This window comes from Cladophialophora psammophila, assembly GCF_000585535.1.
Source record: "Cladophialophora psammophila CBS 110553 chromosome Unknown aczJe-supercont1.17, whole genome shotgun sequence".
Taxonomy (NCBI): domain Eukaryota; kingdom Fungi; phylum Ascomycota; class Eurotiomycetes; order Chaetothyriales; family Herpotrichiellaceae; genus Cladophialophora; species Cladophialophora psammophila.
The window spans coordinates 284,186-308,195 of record NW_006912938.1 but is presented as its reverse complement, the minus strand read 5'-3'; the positions used below and the strand labels follow the sequence as shown (position 1 = coordinate 308,195).

At 53.0% G+C, this 24,010-nt stretch overlaps 7 protein-coding genes across 7 annotated transcripts; 2 read left to right on the top strand and 5 right to left on the bottom strand.

The window, feature by feature from the left end:
* Positions 1 to 547: 547 nt before the first annotated feature.
* On the bottom strand, positions 548 to 910 carry A1O5_09722 (uncharacterized protein; the record flags this gene model as incomplete). The annotated part of the gene is made up of 1 exon (XM_007750301.1): positions 548 to 910. The coding sequence occupies one exon, from the start codon at positions 908 to 910 to the stop codon at positions 548 to 550; it is 363 nt and encodes a 120-aa protein (XP_007748491.1).
* A 1,352-nt stretch (positions 911 to 2,262) lies between these two features.
* On the bottom strand, positions 2,263 to 2,894 carry A1O5_09721 (uncharacterized protein; the record flags this gene model as incomplete). Its single annotated transcript, XM_007750300.1, has 2 exons — positions 2,263 to 2,658; positions 2,751 to 2,894. 2 exons carry the CDS (start codon positions 2,892 to 2,894, stop codon positions 2,263 to 2,265), a joined length of 540 nt encoding a protein of 179 aa, XP_007748490.1.
* A 1,451-nt stretch (positions 2,895 to 4,345) lies between these two features.
* A1O5_09720 (uncharacterized protein) lies at positions 4,346 to 6,112 on the bottom strand (the record flags this gene model as incomplete). Its single annotated transcript, XM_007750299.1, has 5 exons — positions 4,346 to 4,540; positions 4,607 to 5,098; positions 5,160 to 5,670; positions 5,724 to 5,824; positions 5,885 to 6,112. The coding sequence occupies 5 exons, from the start codon at positions 6,110 to 6,112 to the stop codon at positions 4,346 to 4,348; spliced, it is 1,527 nt and encodes a 508-aa protein (XP_007748489.1).
* A 630-nt stretch (positions 6,113 to 6,742) lies between these two features.
* On the bottom strand, positions 6,743 to 12,629 carry A1O5_09719 (1,3-beta-glucan synthase component FKS1; the record flags this gene model as incomplete). The annotated part of the gene is made up of 3 exons (XM_007750298.1): positions 6,743 to 7,088; positions 7,148 to 12,427; positions 12,478 to 12,629. 3 exons carry the CDS (start codon positions 12,627 to 12,629, stop codon positions 6,743 to 6,745), a joined length of 5,778 nt encoding a protein of 1,925 aa, XP_007748488.1.
* Positions 12,630 to 16,974: 4,345 nt separating this feature from the next.
* Positions 16,975 to 18,867, top strand: A1O5_09718 (uncharacterized protein; the record flags this gene model as incomplete). The annotated part of the gene is made up of 5 exons (XM_007750297.1): positions 16,975 to 17,067; positions 17,139 to 17,176; positions 17,231 to 17,256; positions 17,311 to 18,075; positions 18,128 to 18,867. 5 exons carry the CDS (start codon positions 16,975 to 16,977, stop codon positions 18,865 to 18,867), a joined length of 1,662 nt encoding a protein of 553 aa, XP_007748487.1.
* Positions 18,868 to 19,608: 741 nt separating this feature from the next.
* On the top strand, positions 19,609 to 20,624 carry A1O5_09717 (uncharacterized protein; the record flags this gene model as incomplete). Its single annotated transcript, XM_007750296.1, has 2 exons — positions 19,609 to 19,691; positions 19,910 to 20,624. 2 exons carry the CDS (start codon positions 19,609 to 19,611, stop codon positions 20,622 to 20,624), a joined length of 798 nt encoding a protein of 265 aa, XP_007748486.1.
* An 827-nt stretch (positions 20,625 to 21,451) lies between these two features.
* A1O5_09716 (uncharacterized protein) lies at positions 21,452 to 23,878 on the bottom strand (the record flags this gene model as incomplete). Its single annotated transcript, XM_007750295.1, has 1 exon — positions 21,452 to 23,878. One exon carries the CDS (start codon positions 23,876 to 23,878, stop codon positions 21,452 to 21,454), a length of 2,427 nt encoding a protein of 808 aa, XP_007748485.1.
* Positions 23,879 to 24,010: the final 132 nt, after the last annotated feature.

The following is a 24,010-nucleotide window of genomic DNA, read 5'->3' as shown; positions in this document are numbered from 1 at the left end:
AAGGTCTTACGTCCAGCTCGGACCGAGTGAGGGCAAAGTACAATCGCCCCCCCCCGCCAATGAAGAATCAGCAGCAAATGCACGATATTCGAAACCCGCCATGTGCGTAAATGCGAAGTCGTGACGAGATTGCCCATCACCTATTTCCATGTCTATTTTCTCTTTTGCGATTGCCCTCATTCACCGGCGCCTCGATTTCTTAGCCCCTCAAGCCGACCACTTGCTGCCGTAAGTGGCGGCAACACTGTAGGTGCTGTTGGAGAAAGTTTGTCAGTTTTCATCAAGAATGGTAAGGTTTCGAAGCCGGTGCTACATGACCCCCGCGATAACCCCTAGCGACGTGGGTAATATCTCGCAGAGGGGAGGGATTCGCATACAGCCAGTGCTCGGGAGGTCGTGCTCCAGTTGGGAAAAGTTCAAGCTGCATTTGACATTAAACGTTAGCGACGATTCCACCAGACAGCGACCTGGGGAGGGGTTCAACATGGGGAAAGACCCCGCCACCCTTCCATGAACGGGACAACAAGGCGAGCAGATTGATGTTCACCTACTTTCCACCGCCACTGAAGACGTCCTGGTCGAGGTCACCATAGATCTGGTCAGGGCTTGGGACGGCCAGATTCAAGGAGCAGTTGGCACCGAGGGCAAAGTCCGGCATGGTAAATTGAGAGGCCGTGGCCAAATCGTTGGCGGTCTCGACGTAGAGATCTTGCGACCTCAGAAAGGCTTTGTCAGGGCTGACCTGTGAGACTGTCTGGATGTTGTCGGCGAAGAGAACGAATTGGCCGGCCGAAGGGATGAATGGGCAGTTCCTCGAGGCGTACGGCGGGTAGCTACCGCCATAATGCCCGCTTCCCTTTGCGGTTGCGATGCCAGGGAAAGCGGCGGCGGCAATGATTGCGGTCTTCATGTTGCTCGTTGGAAAGGAATTGAATACAAGGAAATACGAAAAGAAACCCCCGGGGCAAAAAATGAGACCTAATGAAAGTCGTAAAGGAAATCTGCTACCCAAGTGAGTGGATGGAGAGACGCTGGATGGCATTGTTCGAGGATTGCGGACCAAGCTGAGTCTTTGTAGACATTGCTCTCCGAGCTTGCACCCCCGTCAATATTCTCTCGAGTGCGGTGCAGAGGTACTTCGTACATTACCTTGGTGATGCAGTAAGTCCCCATACCCTGTAGCCTGTACCTGGGGAAGGTGGCTCAGCCGCCCTGCCATTGAGGGACCGCGAACCTGGTCGGCGTCCTATGCGCGAGTGACTGGGTCCTGGGACAGACCAACCTCTCTCACCGATGCTGGAGAGCCGGATATATTCCGAGTACCTCAGCTTACCGCAATCTCTAATTGGTTAATCAGTCAGTTGGGGCCTCGGACAACATTAAAGCCATCTCATTTAGGAGCGATATCGACCGGGAGATGCCTTTTCGGGGGGCTTGGTTCCTACGAGCGAGGTGACTGATGTCGGCGCGAACAAGGACGACAGGTCCGACATCCGTCGAACAGCCCCAGAGAACATCTCTGGTCGCGTCAACGAACCACTGCTGTTCCTCGTAGCTACCGAGAAGTAGAGGGATCGAGACATGGGCAACGTCGACGACAATCTCCCGCTATTTGACGCATGGGTCACCACGATGCAGCAGCGATTGAGACTGTGTACACAAGGAAAGCTTCGTCCCCGGCTAGCCGCAGTTGGATCTGGTGTGAAGAGGATCCGAGGATCCTATATTGGACGATCGAATACGGGTAAGGGAGGTGCAGAAGCGATATTGGTGGATATTAATACCCGTTGGGCCTCAAGGCTCCCCGCAAGAACCCGAGCGTCCTAGCTGACGGATCAGGATAGGTAGTCATTGGGGTATTATCCTGTGTTGCTGGGCGTCGGATCCCAAAGATGAAAAGATGGACAGAGATCGTTGTTGGCAGAGCCACGCCTTCTCTCGCTGCTTTCAACAGCCTGGCGGAAGGATGGGGCATGTCTTTGGCCCCGGCAACGGCGAGGCCGACCTGGTGTTAGGAGTACTTCGCCGACCATTCATTTCCTGAAATCAAGGCAGACGGCAGGCATATGCTGCCGCAGCTTGAATCCCGTCGACCTCTTCCGGGCTCCGTGGCTCCGACCATGGATGTCAGCGGGAGAAAAGACGATGTGGGGAAGTCGAAATGCGTTCTATTTAGCCCCAGTGCGTACTATTAACTGGTGCTTGCTGTGTTGTGCCTATTCTCCTTGGCAAATAGTTGGCTTGGAGCCCAGCTTGCCCAGCTCACATCTTGAGGACTCCTCTTGCCATAAGGATCTGCACCGCGGGCATCGAATCACTCATGATTTCCGTCCTCTTCAATACAATACCATCATGAGGCGCCCCTTGTTGCTTCACATAGGTGAAGTGAAACCCTCCGGGGATCTTGACATCCCATTCCCTCCCCTGCAAGTCCTTGACCTTCTTCTCCTGCGCGGTTGGTTGCCCCTGACAGTTGGCGAAAAGGTAGGCCTGGCCGATCATCTCCCAGCCACCGTCCGTGTCGAAGCAGACAAGAAAATAAGGCTCGTGGAATTCTTCGGTGAAAGGAGCGTACATGCCCGTGGCTTCTCGGAATGCCGATGCATTGCCGCTGTGGATTGAGCCGTCGGGTTTGACGAGCGTGAAATCAGCAGAGAACTGCAACCTCTGGGTCAGCGGTCGAGGAGCTGGAGTCTTACAACAAACTCTTGCAAAATATTGTTGTCGAGCTTTTCCCACGAGGAACTCACCCAGTCACATTCTTCTTGACCCCAGTCTCCGCGCTTGTTGAAGTTGATTGTATATTCTTCCATCCACTTCATTGCAGGATGCTTGCGAGTCTCATCGTCCCAACTTCCAACGTGAACAAAAGCAGGCTTGGTTGGGTAAGACATGGTGGCTGAGAGGATGATGAAGATGTCTGTCCTTCTACAGTCCAAGGCAGAAACAATACCCTGCGTGATAACGTGATACGAGAATTGGAAGGCTCTGGGGACTTTCTGTTCGAGAGAAGGGTACGACTGATTTTGAGAGCGACGTAAGGCAAGACTTTATAGTCGTGGAAGAGAGAGTCTAGTCCGTGAACACTCAGGTCTAAAACGTCAACATCCATTGACCACAGACGCGAATGCAAAGCCATTCAGCTCAAGTCGCCTGGACAGAGCTCGAGATTCAGCCGCTCAGCCAACATCCATAGCATCAGGGCATGTGGACAGCTGGGAGGCGTCGTCTCCAAGCTCATTCGACTCCCAGGTGGCAGGAACAGGTATAGAATGAACGTGGTTGGCACAGTTCGCCCGGTGCCGACACAGAGGAAAGCGTTCGTAAGCGAGGCTCTTTGAGAGGACAACTAGAGCCCGCTATGCCCCGCCCTTGGGGCGCCAAAGGACGCCATACTAACCGTCTATCGCAGGCGTTCTGAACGGAGGGCCACAGACACAAAGAGCTAAGGACCAGAAGGTGCGGGGGCGTCGAAGGTCCGTTCAGCTCGCAAGCGTTGGGAGCTACATCCTTCCCTTGTTTTGCCCTGTGTAGTCCGGCTCGTGATGGCGATGGGATGGGGGATGGGAAAAGGGATGGGAAGGGCGACGGAGATAGAGATGGAAGCTGATTCGAGGATGGTGAGGAGCAGAGATACTTGTGTTGATGTGCCGCCCAGTAGACAGCAAACACGAAGGGAGAGAAGGTGAATCTCATCGCTTACTGTACCGCTCCCTGCCTCGCTGGGAACCAGGGCAGCGGGGGACGAACCTGTCTATATACACAGCACCTCGGACCTCCAGCATGTACTCCGTTCCCTGTACACCATCCATCTTCCCTCGACTCTTCCAACAAAACACATGGGCTTCATCTCTACCTTCCTGGATCGCTCCAACAAGCGAATTTGCCCAGTTGTCTCTCGCTTACGTCCTGTCCTCAGTGGCTGCCCGACCCCATATTCGCTTCCTTCTCGCTTGGTGACTCTCTCCATGTAACATTTTAGCGAGTTGAAGCGAAGCGTACAGGGGCCTCCCTGGAACTCCTACGCTACACCGTCAAGGCTTACGGACAGAGCCTTGTTTCCTCAAAGGCCTAGATCAAACCAAACCGTCTGAGAAAACATTGGTTGGATGGTGGTCGTCATTATTAGTTGCGTTCTATGTGAATTTTCATGCGGTTGTGCCAGGCAGGCAGGATCCCCTAGAAAAGAACTGTCCACGCCGCTCATCATTCCGCGGCTATTACAAAATTCTAATTGCTGCCCCTCCGAACTCTGGACGAATGTGAAGTAAATAGTGGTGTACAACTGTCGGGGACCCTGGGCCTGCAGTCGACCAAGGGCGAAAACAAACGAGCAGGTCCGAATTCACCGTTTCCGCGTGAGGATCTTCGTAATCGCGTGCCGAATCGTGATGCCCGCCTTCTCGATTTCTTTCTTGGTCAAGCCAACCGTCAAACAGACTTTGAGGGCGGGGGAAGGCGCGTAAATGTCACTTTTGGCACCCGAGGGGCTGGCGGGGAGTGTCTTGACACGGGTGATAAGGACGTTTTGTGACAGGCACTAGATTGAAATCGTCAATTGAAGCCTGGATCGACGGGGACACCAAGACATTCATGGGTGGCTTACCTCCTCTACAATATCCTGCAGCAACTGCTGTTGGTCCTCGATCGTCAACCTCCGCGACGATACCACCTCCGGCTTCAGCACTAGCATCATGATTGGGTTCTCCGGCGCGCTGCTACAGTGCATCCAGTCGCTTCTCGGGTCGAGTTGCTGCCACATCGCCTTGATGTTCTCCTTCAATTGAGCAAACAGGTCTGGCTGAGTCTGCAACATCATCAATGTCTCGCTTGCCGTCACGGCAGACATGGCGGGTAGTGCTGCCGAGAAGGTATACGAGGCCGCCGATAATCGCTGGTGCTCCACAACTTCGTCTGAACCTGCACAGAAGCCTCCTGCGGCCGACAGAGGTCCTGCCATGGAGCCGACAATCATGTCCACCTCCGCTGCGTCAACGTGTTGGTGTTCTGTCACGCCTCGACCGGTTCGGCCTAAGACGCCAAACGACCACGTCTCATCGAGAATCAGTCGGAACTTGTATTTGAGCTTCAACTCAATCTGTACAATCACAATTAGAGCCTTCGTCGGCCCCACCAGGGGTTCCAAATCTGCAACTCACAATCTTTGGCAAATCAACCATATCGCCGACGTTTTCGAACAAGCCCTCGGTAATGATAAACCGTCTCGTCAACGGCTTCTTGGCTTGTTCTTTGGTGACCTTTGCGAGCACCCTCTGCAAGTCCTCCATGTCATTGTGTTCATACCATCTGACTGCACTCCTAGAAATCTGTATTCCCTTTCGGATGGCATAATTCACAGCTTTATCGGCCACAATGATATCCCCCCTCTTTGAGAAAGCGGGAATGACACTGGATATGGTGGAGAATGCTTGAGCATAGATGATGCACGCCGTGGTACCAAGGAAGGCCGCAATGTCCGCCTCGATCTTCATGTGCACGTCTTGGGTGCCGTAGAACCCGGGCGGGCCGCAGGGACCGACTCCATAAGTCCGCAATGTCTGAATCGCCCGCTCTTTGAGATTTTCGTTCGAGACAAAGTTGTAGAAGTTGTACGAGGCCAGATTTGTCACCGTTCGGCCGTTGGTCAATCTGGACCGCGGTCCGCTCGGTCTGTCGCTCCCGAGTCAGTAGGTCTTGTACAGTGCATTTCAAGGTAGACTGACCCGACAATGATGGGACGCCTCTCCAATTCAGCATCTTCAAAGGATGTGGTCTTCCCAACCAAGGGCTCTGGCGTCCATTCATCCACTAGGTCATCGATCTCCTGGGTTCGCGGTCAGCGCTTCAAGGTTCGCCCTCCAGTTTCCCCTGACAATATACCCACCTCGTCCGACAATTTCACATAATTCTGCTTCGTTGAATATTTCGGAGCTAGAAGATACCGGATTGCGAACAGCACAAGGAAAAGTTCGACGGCAGACCGGATCGGGTCGTTCTGGTAACTGGACTTCACATAGCGTAGAAAGATGGCTGACCCGGGGATTTTTTGAAACTGGTCGGCCGCGGTGTTGGCGAGATTCGTGAGATATTCTTGAGCGTCATGAGGGTCCATCTTTGCACCGACACTGGGTGTCAACAGCCTCCCCTGAGACGGAGTAGAAACAGGAACGCGGCGGCCACGGCGCTACTTAAGATCGAGAGTTTGCAGAGGGTTGACGATGTCACAGCCAGCGTAGCCCGCGTTGCCTGCGAAAGGGCCAAAAGGGCTCAATGCGGCACGTCACGTGATAATGGCGGGAAATCAGGGGCAGATCAAATTTCCGGCGGTCGCCGCTCACCAACTCGCCAACAACTCACGAACCGCCTTCTCCATCCGGCCCCCGGCTGGTCGGAAAAGGTCTCGCATCGGACTGAATCGAATAGTATGCCATTTTCAAGTTTACTGTCATGTACAGTTGCAATGTATCTAAGCAAACAAAAGTTCAACCCGGCCGCCTGCAACGCCCCTGTCCACCACCCAATATTGTCAGGTTCACAAAAAACCAGCTGAAGAAAGCACCTATGCAAAGGCCGCTTGTCTATGCCATTTCAATCATTAATTTGTTCGGATCAATGGCCGACAAGAGAATTTCAAACTCATTAGAGGGTCACATTGTCTAGCATGCGCTTGTTTCCCCCCTTTCCGTATGGACCAGTGTATACACACACAACAATCTCCTCGAGGCTGTGGTGAGAGACAGCTTTACCATCGGACGAATCGTCCACCTCCGCCAAAGCTGAAGGGGTTGTTGGAGCTGCTGCTTGAGGCAGCAGCGGTAGCAGCAGCAGTTCCAGCGTCTTGACCAAAGTTGACCAGAGCAGAACCGGTGATGCCTGTGGTGGTATCGTTGTTGTTCTGACCAGTGGGTTGAACGAGGTCAAGAGGAATGGTCGGTAGGCCAGTGATGTATTTTCGGACAATGATAGGCCCAATGATGAGCACGAGGAAAACGACGAGCATAAAGAAATACAAAATAGCGTAACGAATGACACGCCGCTTTCGGAGACGAGACTGTTTGATTGAATAGATGGGAGGTCGAATTTGACGGCTACAGAAGTATTAGTATTGCAATCAGAGTACTGGAAGAAGGGGTGGGGGTAACAATACCTAGGGCGCAACCAGAATAACATGACCGAGTGGAATTTGTCAATGTAAGGAACGCAGAGAGCCGGCAACATGATGAACATGATAATGTGCCCCAGGATAAAGTCCGCTGCGAAGAAGCCTAGCTCAGTGATCTTACAAAGGTATTCTCGTGCGGGCTGGGACATCGAGTGCCAACCCATCGAGTACCATTTGCCGGTCCACCAAGCAATGTTGGAAGTATCGTGTTTGAACTCTCTCGTCAGGAAGAGGGCGATGATCAGCTTGAAGACCAAGCGTTGGAGAGCCACCACAGCAATCATGCCCAAGAGTGCCTTGGCAAAGATCCAGCCCTCGAGGAAGAACATGACTTCCCAAAACGCAAAGAGCATAATGACAGCGACGCCGTGTGCGATGGCGGCAAGGACCGAACCGAATTTCTTGCAGCACATGCTCAAAACAGGACCCATGCAGCAAGCCATGCCGAACAAGCCAGCCAACACGCCAGCATTAACAGCAATGGGGGCAAAAGCAACAATGGCCACTCTCACCAGAGAGTTTGTGGGCGGCTTGACATCAGTCGTTACGCCAGTCTGGGCGTTGATGAAGAGGTAAGGGATCAGTGTGAAGCAAACGAGCACCAGAGGTCCGACAACCTCGCTGAAGAAGACACTCGTGAAATTAGCACGAGGAACGTCGCCAGAGAGTTTCTCAGAGGGTACTCCGAGAGCCTTGCGCTTGTATCCCGTAAGACGAGTACGCGACAGTCGGCAGAAGGCGATCCAAGATGAAGCATGCGACCGCGAGTTACCCCGAGACAACCACCTGAGATAGTCTCTGTAGTCGATGAAGAAATCGTTCCAGGCGAACTGATGGGGGTTGAAAATGAAAGGCGAGATGCAGAGGCCGAGCAGGGAGACCCAGAACCACAGGAGCCAGGCACCCCAGACCGTGATCGTGCCAAAGAGCAACATCATCAACGACCGAGCTCCGAGGTAAATGGACGGACCAGCAAAGCGAGAGTAGAGAACTCCGAAGGGGATACGCGCTGTCGCAAAGCCACGACCGGTACCGATATATCGAGCGCCACCAAAGGAAAGATCCTGCTGAATCGAGCTCGCATAGATCTGGCACACAAAGACCTCGAATATAGGAGAGGCGGATGCAAAGTGCTTAGCCAAACGAGTTGCAGCGCGCCAAAACCCACGCTCAGTCAACTCCTGGACCACCAAGGGCACGAAGGAGATGAAGAAGACGATAAAGATCGAGACAACGCAACGCTCAACCCATTCCATAATAGGCGTCAAGTTGGTGCACCCGGTAGGCTTGAGAGGATCCGTTGGTGGAACATTTCGGTTGTAGAAACAGATGATGGTCTCGTGTCTCAGGGCACCCAGGTTGATCAACACTATCATGAAGAGCTGCACCGACAACATGATGAACATGTTGTTGATGTGGAAACCAGGATGGGCATAGTAGAAAGACAGGAAGCGGTCCAACGGCAACTGAGTACCGAGATAGTAGTACTCTCGGGACAGCATTTGTTCACCCATACCAGTGCCGATCTTGGTCGTGAAGTTGAGAATGGAGCCAAAACCAAGATCACGACCCTTTCCACACTGGTAGTATTCGCAATGTTTGATGCGGCCGCCACGGATCAGGGCATTCATTCCAGCGTAGATATCTTCGTTAAGGTGGAGCCCTTTCTGAGCCTTGGAGACACCACCTCGAGTTGTCATGAAGACTCCGTTGAGGAAATCAGGGTGACCATAATGGAGCTTGCCACCGATTTGAGCCAGGGTACGAGCGAAGAGAGTGCCGAATGTTTGTTCCTTGCCAGCGGCCACGTCGCCAAGCACACCGATGTTCTCAGAGAAAATGTACTCGCGAGCACCGAGGATGGCAACTGGGTTGGTCTTTGTCGGAGGAAGTCCAGGAGTGTATGGCGAGACATTATCCGTCGTCATCTCCTCGAACTCGGCTAAGACGCTTCGGATTTTCAGGCATTCTTCCAAGTAGTTGTCTTGATTGGCGTCAATAAGCTGGATGTATTCACCACGATAGAAGATGATCGCATGGTTCTGGTTGTCGGACTTGCCGTCCCCGAGAATAGGATTACCGGAAAGTTGGATTCTGAACTTCGGTCGCCGCATTCCATTCTCAAGTAGTTCAGAATGGCCGTCGATCAGAGCAGAGTACAAACGAGGTTCCTCTCCCTCGTTCTGCGGTGGCTCCTCATCCAGATAGGCGATTTGAAGGTCTGGATATGCACGAAGCAAGAATTCGGTGTTTTCACGTTCCTCTTTCTTGAACTTGGCATAACGCTGCATGGAAACCACAATCTTAAATTTGCGTCTGGCCATGCGCTCGAGTTCACGCTCCAGCTTGTCAGAGTTGCCGCCGAACATTTGTACGACTTCAGGGTTTTCAACGCGATACAAGAGCTTGATGGCTCGGCTGTAGTTCATGAATCCAGAAATTGTGCGGTACAGTGTTTGAGACCGGAGCGAGGCCCAGATTCGAGTTCGCAAAGTATATTCTGGAGCCGCCGACTTGAACCCAATGCAGTAGAAAGGAAGATCATCGATCTTGCTCTTCGCTGTGTCTTTCTCAGACTTTTCATAGTCGCCGTTGAACTGAGATGTCTCATCCGCAAGAATCTTGGTGTCTTTGACGAAGCAGTCCCATTCGTGTGGGTGAAGCTGTTTAAGGTACTCCAGAAGGGTGACACGGGAGTAAGGTTCATCCTCACGGATGATTTCTCGCAAAGACAACAGAATCTTCTCTCCGTAGTGAGGGATAAGGACTGTGAAAGTCGGCATGTTGTCGACCGGGAGAGGTTCGGGGATAGGCGTAGACAGAGACTGGGCAAAGAAGGAGATACGACGCTCGGCTTCGCTCTGTGACGGGAAAAATTCGGTCTTGAACGAGTGATCTTCCTGGGAAACAAAGAATGTCGGCGCACGAAGCGTACGCTTGCCCTCCTGCTCTGAAGGCACTTGATGGTAGAGGAGCTTCTGGACGTGGTCGATGGCCAGAAGGTGTTCTCTGTACATGGAAATGACGATTGCGTTCCAGACTTGCGAGATAAGAACCTTCGGCTTATACTTGATTTCCATATCCGTCGTGGCCAAAACTTTGGAGTAAATTCGCTTCGGCAAACGAGAGAAAATGTTTCGCCAGGGCGTCCAGATCGAGACACCTAGGTAGAACGATCGAGCAACCGAGAAGACGCAGTTCCAGATGATGTACCACAAATAGGTATCCAAGAAGAACAGAATCAGGTCAGTAAAGAACATGATACCGAGCAAGATCTGAGGCTGGTACTTGCAGAGGTAATCTTTCAGAATCTTATCTCCCTGACAATTGCGGATTTTGGTGTAGGATAGAATCTTAATCGGGTCTCTGAACGACAGAGTCAGGAAGAAGTACGATTCAGCCAATTTGGCGGCGAAGACCATGATCCACAGACCGAACGACATCCACATGTCGTTACCCTTGAGACGAGGGTACGAAGCAGTGAAAGTCTGACTGGCGACATAGCGACGACTGTTTCCGGTCAGGTAGCTTCCAAACAACCCACCCAAAGGCATGATGGAGAAGAAGAAGAACGTGGCCAAGGCAACGAGGAATTGAACCACACCCAAAATCAGAGAAATCTGCGACGTTTGAGTGAAGCCAAATATGTAGACGCTGGGCGCAACGTTGAGGATGAAGACGCCGATCAAGAAGAGAAGTCGCTTGGTCAAGTGCTGAGCACCAGCCCATTTCCGCGGAACGTACGACCACTCAATGAGGGTAGCCAGGATGTTGATCAGAGTCGCGATTGTGCCACCCAAAGCCACGGCAGACCATTGAGCAGCAGCGTGAGGCTTGTTGTTCAGTTGTTGCTGGTAATTCTTAGTGTACAGCGTTGGGGAGTTGAAAGCCGTGTAGAACCAAAACGTAGTAAGATGGATGACCCAAATTCGATTGAAGTTGACAATTAGGTGGAACCAGGACCTGGTTTCCTTGTAGGTCTTGAAGAAGACCTTCTTCCAGTTGACCTCGCCTAGTTTGAGGTACCTCTCCGCGGGTGGAAGATCAACCATGCGCGACTTGTCGTTCATGACGATTCTCTCAATCCCTTCAGGATACCAGAAGAGCTGGTTGATGTCGTCGTACCCAATGACCCTATTATGATCCTTTTCTCGGCGCACATACTTGCCGTCGATAATCTCGTAGGCCTGGTCACGGATGTAGGTATAAAGAGGGGTGATGACATTGTTCAAGTAGGTGAACTCTTCGACCGGTTCGACACGATTCTGGCAAGCGGGAGAGTGCAAGTAGTCGTCTGCACATTTGAAGATGAAGCAGAGAGCTTCGGGCGTGAAACGAACTTGGTTGGCTTCACCCCAGCAAAGCAGGTAGAGTGCGATCTGGCGGGCACGGTCATGCTGGGACATCTTGTTCATGCGAGTCTTCCAGCGATATTCGGCGGCTTCGAGAGAATTGTCACCTTCCAATGCTTCGAGCGTCGCCTCCTCATTCTGGGGATTTTCCTTTGCCTTCTTCGCCGCAGCTTTCCTTGCTTTTCTTGTCCTACGATTTGCCTTGCCGAGCTTCATGTTGGCAAAGCCAACGGCGTCATCAAGATCAAGATGGGCGGCGAAATACCACCGGCGATAGTTGGCATTGTCGCCTCCGATGTAATCTGCGTGGAGGGACAATAAAGCCTGATTCGGAGTCATCCTGGAAGCTCGAGAATCCAACAATGTCATCATGTGGTCGTACATATTGCGCATGCTGTCCCGTTGGAATCCGAATTTGGCCGTCAAATCCAAAAATATGTCTTCAACCTCCTCTTTCGAGAGTGGGATCTGAGCATCAGAGGTCCAGGCCGGGTAAGGCTCCCGAGAACGCTGGCCAGCTGGCAAGGCGTTGTTGTAGTCCATCCCATAGATGGGAGTCGAGGCACCGGATGATCTGTTACCGCCGTAGGATATTTGAGAAGACGGTGGTCGGTATCCGCGTCCACCCTGACCGTCATAGCCGCTGTTATAGCGCTCGTCTCCTCGGCCGTAGTAGTCCATTTCAGCTGCACGAGCCATATCTGATCTCATAGTGAAGTCACTGAATGTTTCCGAGTCCTCTTCGGAATCATGGCCGCGGCGCCTCGGGCGTTGACCCTGGTTGTATTGCTGTCCAGCAGCTCCCTGGTCGTAGTATTGGCCGTCATAGTAGTCGTCTTGATACCCCTGATGACCTTCGTAGTAGCCACCGTCGTTGTGGTAGGGGTTTGATGCATCGGCGTTGTAGTAGCCCCTAATTGAGTCAGTCGCCCAGCAGAAGCATCCGAGAGGCATATTCCTTACGATTCATCATAATAGCCTTCACCTCCGTGTTGTTGGTGACCATAGTCATACTGGTCATGGTAACCGTGTTGGTCCTCCTGGTAATAGCCGTCGTTTGGATGATGCTGGCCGTAGCCATCATCGTAGTCGCCCTGTTGAGGGTGGCCTGACATTTTGGGTACAATTCCTAGAGCACGTCAGAGGTCAACAAGTGGCCAGCCGAATGAAGCAATTGTCATGTTTGCACGAGAGAAAACCGCACGATCGAACTTTGATCCACTCACTTCAATGTAGTCCCATGAAAAATGTTCCCGGGTTTAGAGATGCGTCACACGCAAAAAGGGTGATTCCGTGCACTTGCAGTATGGTAATATTAGGCGTGATCCCGGTATAAGCAGCGAATGTCGGATAGGAGGTAGGCGGCGCAGCGAAATGATGGAAACCACTCTGCGGGCTGGCTCTCTCTGTTTCTTGAGGAATTCCAAAGTGACAGTCCTTCGAGGGCAAGCTGGTTCAAGGCGTGGAGAGCGCAGTCAAAAGATGGATGGAGGGAATGGCGGTAGCTGAACTGAGTGAAGGTGGTTGCTGTGAAACGAACGAAGGGGGGAGGTGCGTTGGTTGCTCAGCCAATGTGCAGCTGCAGAGGGCGCGTTTTGGGCGGACAGGCGTCGCCCTTATTTTACGGATTCCGAGCTGACAATTGCTCTTTCCTAAGGCTGGGGTAACCCGTCCTCGTCGTTCCTGCCTTCTTTCTCGCAGCGACTGAAGCGAGTGAAGGAGGATCACGAGGAGGAAAAACGACAGTAAGAAGGATGTAGAATCCTGACGGGGGAACCAAGGTGCGAGGCTGGTGAGTTGAATAATGGAACGACAAAGGGAGCTGGAGCTGGGCACACTTGCAGGACCAGGGATGGAGCAGGATTGGAGGGGAGGTGGCCAGACTGGAGTCGCTCAGGTCGTGCTTGTTTCGGGATTAGGATTAGGGGGCACCGGCTGCTGGTGGCATGGGCGTGCACAGGCTAGTGGGTTAGAGATTCAGGCGGCCTTTGGGATTTGTCGGGTGAATGGTGCGGTGGGTGTTGCCTCGAGGTTGTGATTTCGGGCCGGCAGGGGATGGCCAACAGCTGCAAACAGGTGATGGCAATTGAGGCTTAACTGTCACCCACACACCCCGGTCGCCGACAAGGGGGCAGGGATCAACAAAACAAGGAACAAGGGGGGGGCTGGTGGGCTGGGCACTGGGCAAATCTGAACCAAGGGCCATGAACAGCCAACAAACGCCACACTCTCATTTGATTCTTTGTCTGTCGCCATTCCGGGCTTTTTGCACATCCACTGTTGTTGCTGGCTACTCTGATCATCGCAGTTGCCAGTCAGAGACTATGTAACTCTTGGTAACGGATTTTGCGAGTTTTGCGGTTCCCTGCAGTTCACTCCTCTCTCCTTGATTGCGACACATCAAGAGCGTCATCTACGTCTCCACTTGACCTACATCGCTTATTGCGCTACGGACGCGCTTCCCGCCTTGCTGCAGCTCGATTGCTATCTCTGGCACAACCGTCAAGCTAACCCGTGGCTGGGATTGTGGCTATGCATAAGAGTGCAGCAAGATCGAGCCTCACGTTAGATGCCTTAATTGCCTTGATGTACCGAACACGGGGGTACAGTATGCCCTCATCCTCAATAACCTGCCACCAGATTCATCGCGCACGGGACGGTTTGTTATCATGTACCAGTACTGCACAGGCATGAGGGATGAAGCTCTCTCTGTCTCGTTGGCGGAGACACTGCCCGGCTCGCAGGTCACACAACCCTTGTTTCATATCATGGAGGTTTTTTTACGTTGCAGATCTCAGCTGCGTCTCGGACAATTTTGTTGGCAGAACATCTGCATGTATGTGTGGGCCTGCTGGCAGTGGAAGCACTGGACGGACTGTGGTGCCGGAATCCTCCTCCACGTTATTATTCGGATGCACGACAAGGTCCTAGGTACATATCTGCCTCCCGTGCTTCTGAAGGACAGAACGATGAGCTGCGTGGGTGACGAGCACAAATCATGCAGCTGACAAAAGACATCCGAAGGACGGTCCACGCACTTCTTCAGGCGCAGATATCCTCCGCGTAAAACGGCCTCGCTGACTCCGGGCGCCGGTGACCGACTCGTGGATAATACTTGTATGTACTCGGGTATGTACTTGGTACAGTACCTACAGTAGGTACCGAGTATGGAGGTACAACCATCTACTTCCACCATACCTAAGTAGTAGGTAGGCCTCGACTGGTGGGCTGTGTAGCGCTCCGTGGCCTGTTTGCTCGAACATGTGGATGAGCAGGAGCATCTACCCTGGTGGGTTTTTCTGGTGAGGTCTTTTACAACCCTGGCAGAAGGCCTGCAGAGTCTGCACAATGCGATTGTGAAGTGACCCGTGTTTACATCCATGTTGTGTCCAGACATCCAGCGACTAATGAGCAGCATTCGAAAATTTATTCTTCTTCTTCCATGATCCCACTGTGGCTCCTGTGGCTTGACGCCAACAAAGCCAAGGTGATTGTTTTTTTGTGGATCTATTTGATATCGGATCGGCCGCCATTGACGCCGGTGGATTGCTGGCATGTCCCGATGAAGAATGCTCTAAGTCCAACCTTGACAATCCAGCTCCAGCATGTCTTATCATGGCTTCTTTCGCCAATTTCGTGCGGGTGCATCCTCTGTTCCCATGATCCTTTGGAAATTGTCCAGATTCAGCGCGCTCTACATACCCAAGCACTGTACTGGGTACAAGCACTCTCGACCCTGTTCTTATGCCAAACCTGATTTTGCCCACCTCAAACACGGCATTTGGTGTCCAATCTTTGGAGTATCAGGGGAAATAAGCTTTGCTAGGAACAATACTTACTGTAGATGCGGGAACCGCTTAGAGTGGCGAATTGCTATTTCCGGTGGACCAGCCTGTCCTGGCCTCATGAAATCCCAGAAGTCGTCATATCCCAGGGGCTAGATAGCGCGATGGAGAAGGATCGTGTCGGGCGTGCACCACCCCTGGACCACTGGATACGACGGGGTGGAAAAAGGGGCCGTCCTCCAATCGACTTTCTCACCGTGCCAGTAACCCAGACGAATCCAATTTCGCCCTGGACAAATGGGAGCCACTTTGCGGAGAGCTGAGTGGGCATGCCAGGGTCATCATTATCTCAAAACTGGTCCAAGGCCGAGACACAGCTGTGCTTGTTGGAGCTTCAGAAGGATGCCCAGGATGATCAAGCCGTGAGACATGCAGTGACTTTCCTCCACACTCTCGACCACCATTTGTTACAAATATCTGTGGCAAATCATCGATTTTCTTGCAGGGGGCTGGACCGGAAATACACGATGGAGGATAGCCATACCTTGAGAAACATATCGACAATAGGACAATGGTCAAGGGAAGGATGTCTCTAGTCAGCAGTCCCCCAAGTGGGAGATGGCAAGGGCTCACTCAGGATAATTCTTTTTTAAACTCGGAGTCCCTCGTACTTGATTCTCTTCTCTCCCTCCTACGCACCTGAGAATATCGAGTAGTCTGCGGCTTGTTCCTCGACCGCGTCGATGATCATGAGCTGCTTAGCATCACCTAGGATGCGATGGACTACGGGTAGCTATGTACATACATGTGTACTCCGTCCATAGCTGGTGTAGCCACAGTCCACAACCTCGACGAATCAATACCTACCATCATAGCTCGATGGAGAAGGGACGCGTGTCGACTGCGTTGATGTTGCGCCGGCAATGGCGGCAAAAGCAGCATCGAAACCCGATCTGCTACAAGTCCGAGGACCAATTGACGACAGACGAGCCCGGGGTGCCTCGACGGGGTGCTGTTGGTCTGCCCCCCGAATAGATGCTGATGTGCCAACGGGAATGCGCACGAGTCGTCCGGAAGTGCCCCCGGAAAGAAGCGTGGGCGGTGCCTGTGAGAACTGAATCTGGGACTTCCGTTCAGTGGCTCAGTGGCCCGAGGCGCCTGAAGAAGGGGGCGACGGGGGGGGGGAAATGGTGAACCCCGGGGCAGTTCGGCTGTGTCCACTCTCAAAGCACACCAAAAGACACCAAACCCCATGCATGCATTGAGCGGAGGGGGACGCCAGGACACCTACTCTCATCCCTTGAAATCGCTTCCCCCTTTGATCTGAACTCGCCGTCGTCGTCAGTTCCTCCTGTACCTCATAGTCTACCACTTTGCTTGCACACAGTTCTTTCTTACCCTTTCGCACCCTTTTTCTCACCTTCGTTACTCTTCGCCGTTCTCTTCCCCTTCGTGACATTCTTTTCCATATCTCTAACATTGCCGTCCTTCGTTCCTGCCTGCTTGTTGGGCAGTGACAGCTCGTTACTGTATCAATCACCCTCCTCTCCCGGGGAAACAACATTCTTGCCGTCAGGTATCTTCAGACCGTCTTCACACCTCTTAAGCGCACGCGCTCGCTCGTGAAAGACTACATTCCTCTGTTCACCTACATTTCTCGCACATTCGCATCGCCATGAAAGGCTTCTCTGCCGTTGCGACTGCTGTTGCCGGCGCTACTCTTTTTCTCAAAGCCGCATATGCAAATGTGGACCCTATTGTCATTAAAGTACGATGCCACCCGACCCCATTCTCCTGCGGTGAAGGGATGAACAGCACTGATTTTTTCTTTGTTTCCAGGGCTCCAAGTTCTTCTATCAAACCAACGGGACGCAATTGTGAGCACACACGCGACTGTCGCTCCATTAATCGTTGGCTAATGTGGTAAACAGCTATATCAAAGGCGTTGCCTACCAACGTGCGTCCCCCTCTCCGGCTCCTCGGTGAATATTATAATTGACAAGTGGAAAAGAGGATTATCTAGGGAACGGCACAACCTCGAGCGGCAATAACAACTATGTCGACCCTCTGGCTGACGCATCGACATGCCAGCGAGACATCCCCTACTTGATCCAACTGGGCACCAACACCATCCGAGTGTACGCAGTTGACCCCACTCAAAACCACGATGAATGCATGAGTATGCTTGCGAACGCCGGCATCTACGTCATTTCGGACCTGTCATCCCCTAGCACCTCGATCAACCGTGATTCTCCCACATGGAACGATGATCTGTACGCTCGCTATACCGCCGTCATTGACAACATGGCAAAATACACAAATACCCTGGGTTTCTTCGCAGGAAACGAGGTGTCAAACAACAACACCAACACCGATGCCAGCGCCTTCGTCAAGGCTGCTGTCCGCGACATGAAGGCCTACATCAAGCAACAAAACTACCGGTCCATAGGGGTGGGCTATGCTACCAACGATGATGCCGACATTCGTGTCAATCTCGCCAACTACTTCGACTGCGGAAATCCAACTGATGCCATTGATTTCTGGGGCTACAACATTTACTCGTGGTGCGGAGACTCCAGCTACACCCTGTCTGGCTACGATCAGCGCACCAAAGAGTTCTCGACCTACAACGTCCCCGTCTTCTTTGCCGAGTATGGCTGCAACGTTGTTCAACCCCGTACATTCACCGAAGTTCAAGCGTTGTATGGCCCTCAAATGAGCCCTGTCTGGTCGGGCGGCATTGTCTACATGTATTTCCAAGAGGCGAATGACTATGGTGAGGGCGGACTATTTTCCAATTCGTTCCACTCGTACTGACAGATAGTTAGGTCTGGTCACTGTCTCTGGCGGTTCGGTGAGCACTCTGGCCGATTTCAATGCCTTATCCACCCAGATTGCGAAAATTGACCCCACCGGTGTCAACGCAAAAGACTACACCCCCACCAATACTGCTCCTGCCGCCTGCCCGACTGTTGGCGCCGATTGGCAAGCATCGTCCAGCCTGCCTCCCACGCCGAACCAACAACTCTGCCAATGCATGTTTGATGCTTTGACCTGCCGACCAAACAACGTGGCCGAGGCCGAGATTGGTAACTTATTTGGCATTGTTTGCGGCCTTGCCCAGGGTGTCTGCAACGGTATTGCCGCCAACGCCACCACGGGCGACTATGGTGCCTATGGCATGTGCAACCCTGAGCAACAGCTTGGTTGGGCACTCAACACCTACTACGAACAACAAGCTGCCCAAGGAAACGGTGCCTCGGCCTGCGACTTTAGTGGATCGGCCTCGACAGCATCCCCAACAAGCCCGACTGGAAGCTGCGCAACATTGATCAACCAGGCCGGTAGTGGAGGTACTGGTACGGTCACCTCGGCACCCAGCGGCACGGGTGGGTCAGGATCGAGCTCCGGCTCCAGTTCTGGCTCCAGCTCTGGCTCTGGTGGCAGCGGCAGCACCTCCAATGCTGGTATGCCTGGAGTCTCCACTCCCGGCCATATGGGCGTTCTGCAACTTGTGGTTTATCTCACGATTGCATTCGTGTCGGGAGCCGGTATGATTTTGTTGTAGAGACAGGGAAGCGGGGGTGAAATCTGCGTGGGTGCATTGGTTAACAGCGCGCTTTGTTCATATTGGTTTGTAGGGTCCCTCATAGTCACAGCTCGTCAACTACTTGAGTCGATAGGAGATGTAATTGACTGCATCGCCGGGGTTCGGTGAGCACCAAAATCAGTTGGTCTAGAGAGTATCCCAAGCAGAAAACGAAAAACAATTCAAACGTATTCACAGGTCCTATTATTCACCTGGCAGTGTACTTCAATCCTTTGTTCGGTTAGCGCCATCCCCCTTTCTTGGTCGACAGCCTTGCGTGGATGGATGGAGCCGGATGATTGTCGGCTCCACGAAGTCAGACCACTGAAAATGTCCAAGCCGACTCTTATGCTAGTAGATGATCGAATATTCTGAGTATCCGTTGGAGTTTGTTTAAGAACCTTGTCATCGCCGTGATTTCCGGAACAGTGGACTGTACAGGAGAAATGAATGCCTGAGGCGAACTCATAGGACAATCCAAGCTGCCACAGGTCACTCTGCTGCCTGTTGGCGAAGAATCCAATCCAGAGATCCCAAACCTCAGTAGGGACACAGTCTTACCATTTGATCCGCTTACACAGCCTTGATCCGTCAACATCAACCCCTCCGTTGCCACCAACACTGACAGAACTTTTCTCTCCTCTCGCCAGCCTCAGATTAAGTTCAGATTTCGCCTGCTGCAACAAATTCCATCATTCTTCGACGCGACCAAAGCTAACTATGGCTGCTGCCATGTACGGCGTCCGTGAACTTTACGGAGGGGCTCTAACCGTGGAGTTGCCCGTGGAACTTATTGATTCAAGGTGAGTGGAGCATTCATACGGCGTTTTGGTGCCGTCTCGAACGCCCTGGCGGGTTGGGAAGAGGCGAGCGAGGGAGAGAGCTGGGCACGCAATTCTGCCCAGCCTCGTCATATTAGAATGAGCTGATGGTCTCTGCTCCTCTCCGTCAGCAGGTGCATCTTTGACGTTTCTTTGCAGCGAGTCTCGGCTAACGGGTGACTGACTTTCAACGTCAACAGCGACATCCGCCAAATCCCAGACCATCAAGAAGTCTTCCTCTCGCCGACGACGCTCACATCCATCATCTTCGAGATCAATAACTACGTCGGACCCAGCGTTACAGACCCCAGGGCCTCCCCCGGGCCCACAACGACTACCTCGACCGCAACCCTACCAGATGGAACGATCACGACCACGACCACAACAGCCGTCAGCCAAACAAGCAACGGTACCGTACAGCGGCCAAAGGCGGAGTTGGATGCCGAAGCCGCGAAATACCACTTCACCGACGTGATTTCGCCGCTAGACACGTTGGCTTCCCCTCTGCCGAACCCACAGCCCGTGAAAATGGTCGATGCGAGCCTGGCAAGCTATCCCGCGTACATGCTGGCGGGGAACATCAACAGCTTCGAGACATCGCGTCCGGCCCAGCGAAGCCCACATGGAGGCCAACAGATCGCCCCGTCGGCCTTCGCCCCTCAGCAGCAGCCGCAGCTGCGTTCGCTGGTGCACCAGCTCGCCCTCCTGATCCGTCTTCAACCTTACGGCACCGACCTGTGCGTCCGCATCAACGTCCCGGTCAAGGAGTTCATCGAGGCCGGCCAACGCACGGGGTCAACCGACCGCGGCGCCACGGAAGCCATGATTGCGCAGGAGGTCGGGTATGCGCGGGACATACTCACCAGAGTCGTGGCGACCTTGGCGGTCCGGGATTGGCGGCTCTTCGATGCATGAGCAGCACAACACCGCTTGGGAGTTGTCGAGGGCGATAGAACCTTCGCGCGTGCGAGAGAGCGGGGAGGGGCAGAGCCGAGAGTAGCCCTCTCTCTGAGCAAACGAGCAGCACAGGTGCGTTTGACAAAAGCTAAGCGTGCTTTGTTTGGAGATTCGAGATCTGTATTTTGGTTTTCTCTTTCTACGACCCTAAATTTTGAAAGGGAAGATTGTTAGGGCGCGATGACTCTATGGACGACCTATCTTGTCATGCGGTACCACGGACCGAGAAAAAGGGTGAGGGTTCGCCAAGGGGACCAGGGGCATAAAGGCAACGTTCCTGACTCGGATTTCAGACAGAGTCAATGGTAATACTGCTCGTCAAGCATCAGCGTAGCCCGCGTCAAGTTCTTCTAGGGTAATGTTCACATCCAAACCATCAGCAAGGCACTGCTCCTCTGCCCTTTGCGTCGTCCTGGGAAGGTGAGCCCAGATAGATAGGTATAGATGACAGGCGCTGAACGGTGCTTGCCTGGAAGATGGCGACGGACCGAAGCATCATGAATGTAATATTCACGCATACACACGGCTTCAACACTTTGCCGGGTGGTAAAAAGGAACAGTGTGGCTGTATCAGAATTCGAAACTCACAATCGTTTTTTTCATAGTTGTCTTTGCAACGCTCTTATAGATACGCCAGACACCCGCAAATCTGCCGGAAAATGCACATGTTCAACCTTGCAAGGCCATGGTCCAATCTCCTCTCCCTCCCAAAAAATGTCGCCTTCCCGAGTGTGGACGTCGCGGCACATCTCTCAACTCTCATTCCTACAATAACCACCAAGCAATCAATCGCTCAGCTCAATCGTCTCGATCATCCTGCCTAATACACTGCCGCCAGTGCTCGAGCTTGTGCTCCCTGCACTTTCTTCCCTCTTCAAACGCAATCCATGACTTCCCCTTGTTTCTCTCTTGACCGGACTTGCCCTTGGCTTCGGCCTCACTTGTACCAATCTCCCTTTACACTTCCCACATCGATGTTTTTCGACATCAACACTCTTACTGTGCCGTCCGTATTCTGCCCCACATCCTTCTCCCTCATCCCACTTGAGGACGTCCGCCGCCGCCGCCGAGGTCTCCTTGCGGCCAACGCAAACCCAGAGGTATTTGTGATTGATCGCATAGCTATGTTTAGTTGTGACGTGCACCTTTCTCCAAGATTCAACATCGGTCGATCGCAAATGCGAAGTGACTTTTGCGGCCCAGTTCTTGAAACTTGCACCATGAGGTTGGTCGCGCACGTTACTGATCATGAAGTTCGTCAGATGACAGAATTCATGCGCGAGGGTGTTAACCAGACGATCTTCACAGTCTATGATTTTCTCAGCCAGTTCAATCGACGCGAAGTGTTGCACTTTCATTCCCAGGCCGCTAGCCTCATTCATATTGTTGCTTTTGACGGGTGAGCCAGATGGCTTGGTAACAGTTCTCTTCCAATTTGCTCGGCCAGCTGTTGAACGGAGGGTTTTTGACCAGATGATCCGGATACCGCCTGTGCTGGATGATAGCCGGTTGAGTTGGGAGTTGGCGACTTTTTCGTCGAGCTCATACAGCAAGTCTCGCGCAAGTTGTTCTTTTTGGGAGTCAAACACCTTCTTCCGAGCTGCTGCTGCGCGTTTCTCTTCTGCTAAACGTTTCTTCTCTTCCTTCTCTGGACTTTTGGTCGGGGATTTTGACTTGCGTGGCGACCAGCAAGGACTAGGAAGTGAATCAGAATTGCTAAAAGAGTTGTCTTTCTCCTCGTCCTCCGAGTCCGACCACACTTGAAACCGATCAAAGAGACGTTTCCTCGGAGATGTTGCTGGCACTTTCTTCGGAGAGTATTTGTCATTCCAGTCGTTGACCACATTATGATCCCAGAACGCGTCCATGCTCTGACGATGCGGCGACTGTGGGATAGCCTGTCGCTTGGAAGGGGACAGTAACTTTGAGGGTGACTTGGGTTTCGAAGGTGATCGGGGTGGCGTGGCTGGCGGTGTCTTGAAGCGATCGCGTGCCTCGTCGGCGGCGGGCTTCTTCCACACATCTCCTGAGCCCTCGTCAAAATAGCTGTCGACGGGCTGGTCCTTGGAGGGCTTCATTAGTACAGGCTTAGAGGCAGGCGGAGGGAGTTGAATGTGGGCATCGAAGTTCTTGAAAGGATTCGAGTCTCGGGAAGATTGCTTCCATGGCAAGACAGGAGGAATTTGAGGTGAGCGTAAACTGGGTCCGTCATTAAATTTGGTCTCGGGAGAGACGGTTGGGGACGAGGTTAGATCGATCACTTCAATTTCTCCTCGCATCGCCCTGGAGTTCTGGTCCTCTAGGGAAATGTCTCGCAGTGCATTCGATAGTGTCTCTGCCGGAGGGTTCTCCTTGTCCGATTCGCCGTCATCACCAAAGCTGAGGCGCCGCCGAGTTGGCGACCCCCGGCGCAGTCTTCTTCGCGGGCGCACTTGGGGGACATTCATCGTCGGTCTGCTATAATCATCTTCGTCCGAGTTCGACGCCGAAGAATCATAGTAGCTCAGCTCGGCGTCATCATCGACAATAAAGCCGCTCAGATCTGTGTCTACGTCGTCCTCTTCGTCCTCCCTACCCGAATCCTCGGTGTCATCGTTGCATCGAGCCTCTTTCAGGACGAATCTGCTCGCATGGCTTGGCTTCTGCTTGTTTCCGCGGTTGCTTTTCTTCCCCTTTGAATGTGTTGCACCCTCTATCATTCGAGAATTGGCCGGCTTCTCGACCTGGTCAAACGCCTGGGGTCCCCAGACACTCGTCGTCGAATCTGCTATTGCAGCTGACGCCTCTCCATCTTCCATGACCAAGGCCTTCAGCGGATTCAGTAGGGGGTCTACACGGGCTAATCTGAGGTTCCTTTGGGGACTTGCGGGAGAGCGGCGGTTGTTGGAGGTGACATGGGTCTCGGCGACAGTGAGATCTCGAGGGAGAGGCGGGATGTCCTGGAGGAGGGACGGGTTTGTTCTGCCAGGCTTCGTAGCTTCTTTGCGGCTGCGCCCCTTCACTGAGACCCCGGGGTTACTGAGTTCAATTCTCTTTCTTGAGCTCGGCACATCTCGCTGTTTCTTCTGAGGCGATGAAGACTCCTCGACTGAGGTCTTCTTGCGCGGGGATCTTCGCAGGACGGTACTTGTGCCGGTGGCCATTAATGGCTTGGGAGCGAAGATGGCTCTGAGATCCCGAAAATCGCCTAATTCGAACGGGTATGCGGACATGATGGTCGCCTTGCTGTAGTCGGTGAAAGGATGTCGCCGTCATTGAACGAGAAGCAGGTCGTGGTGTTTACGGTTGTGTGCATCGAATGCGCTGCCACGGCAACGGATCAAAGCTCATGCCGCTTTAATGTG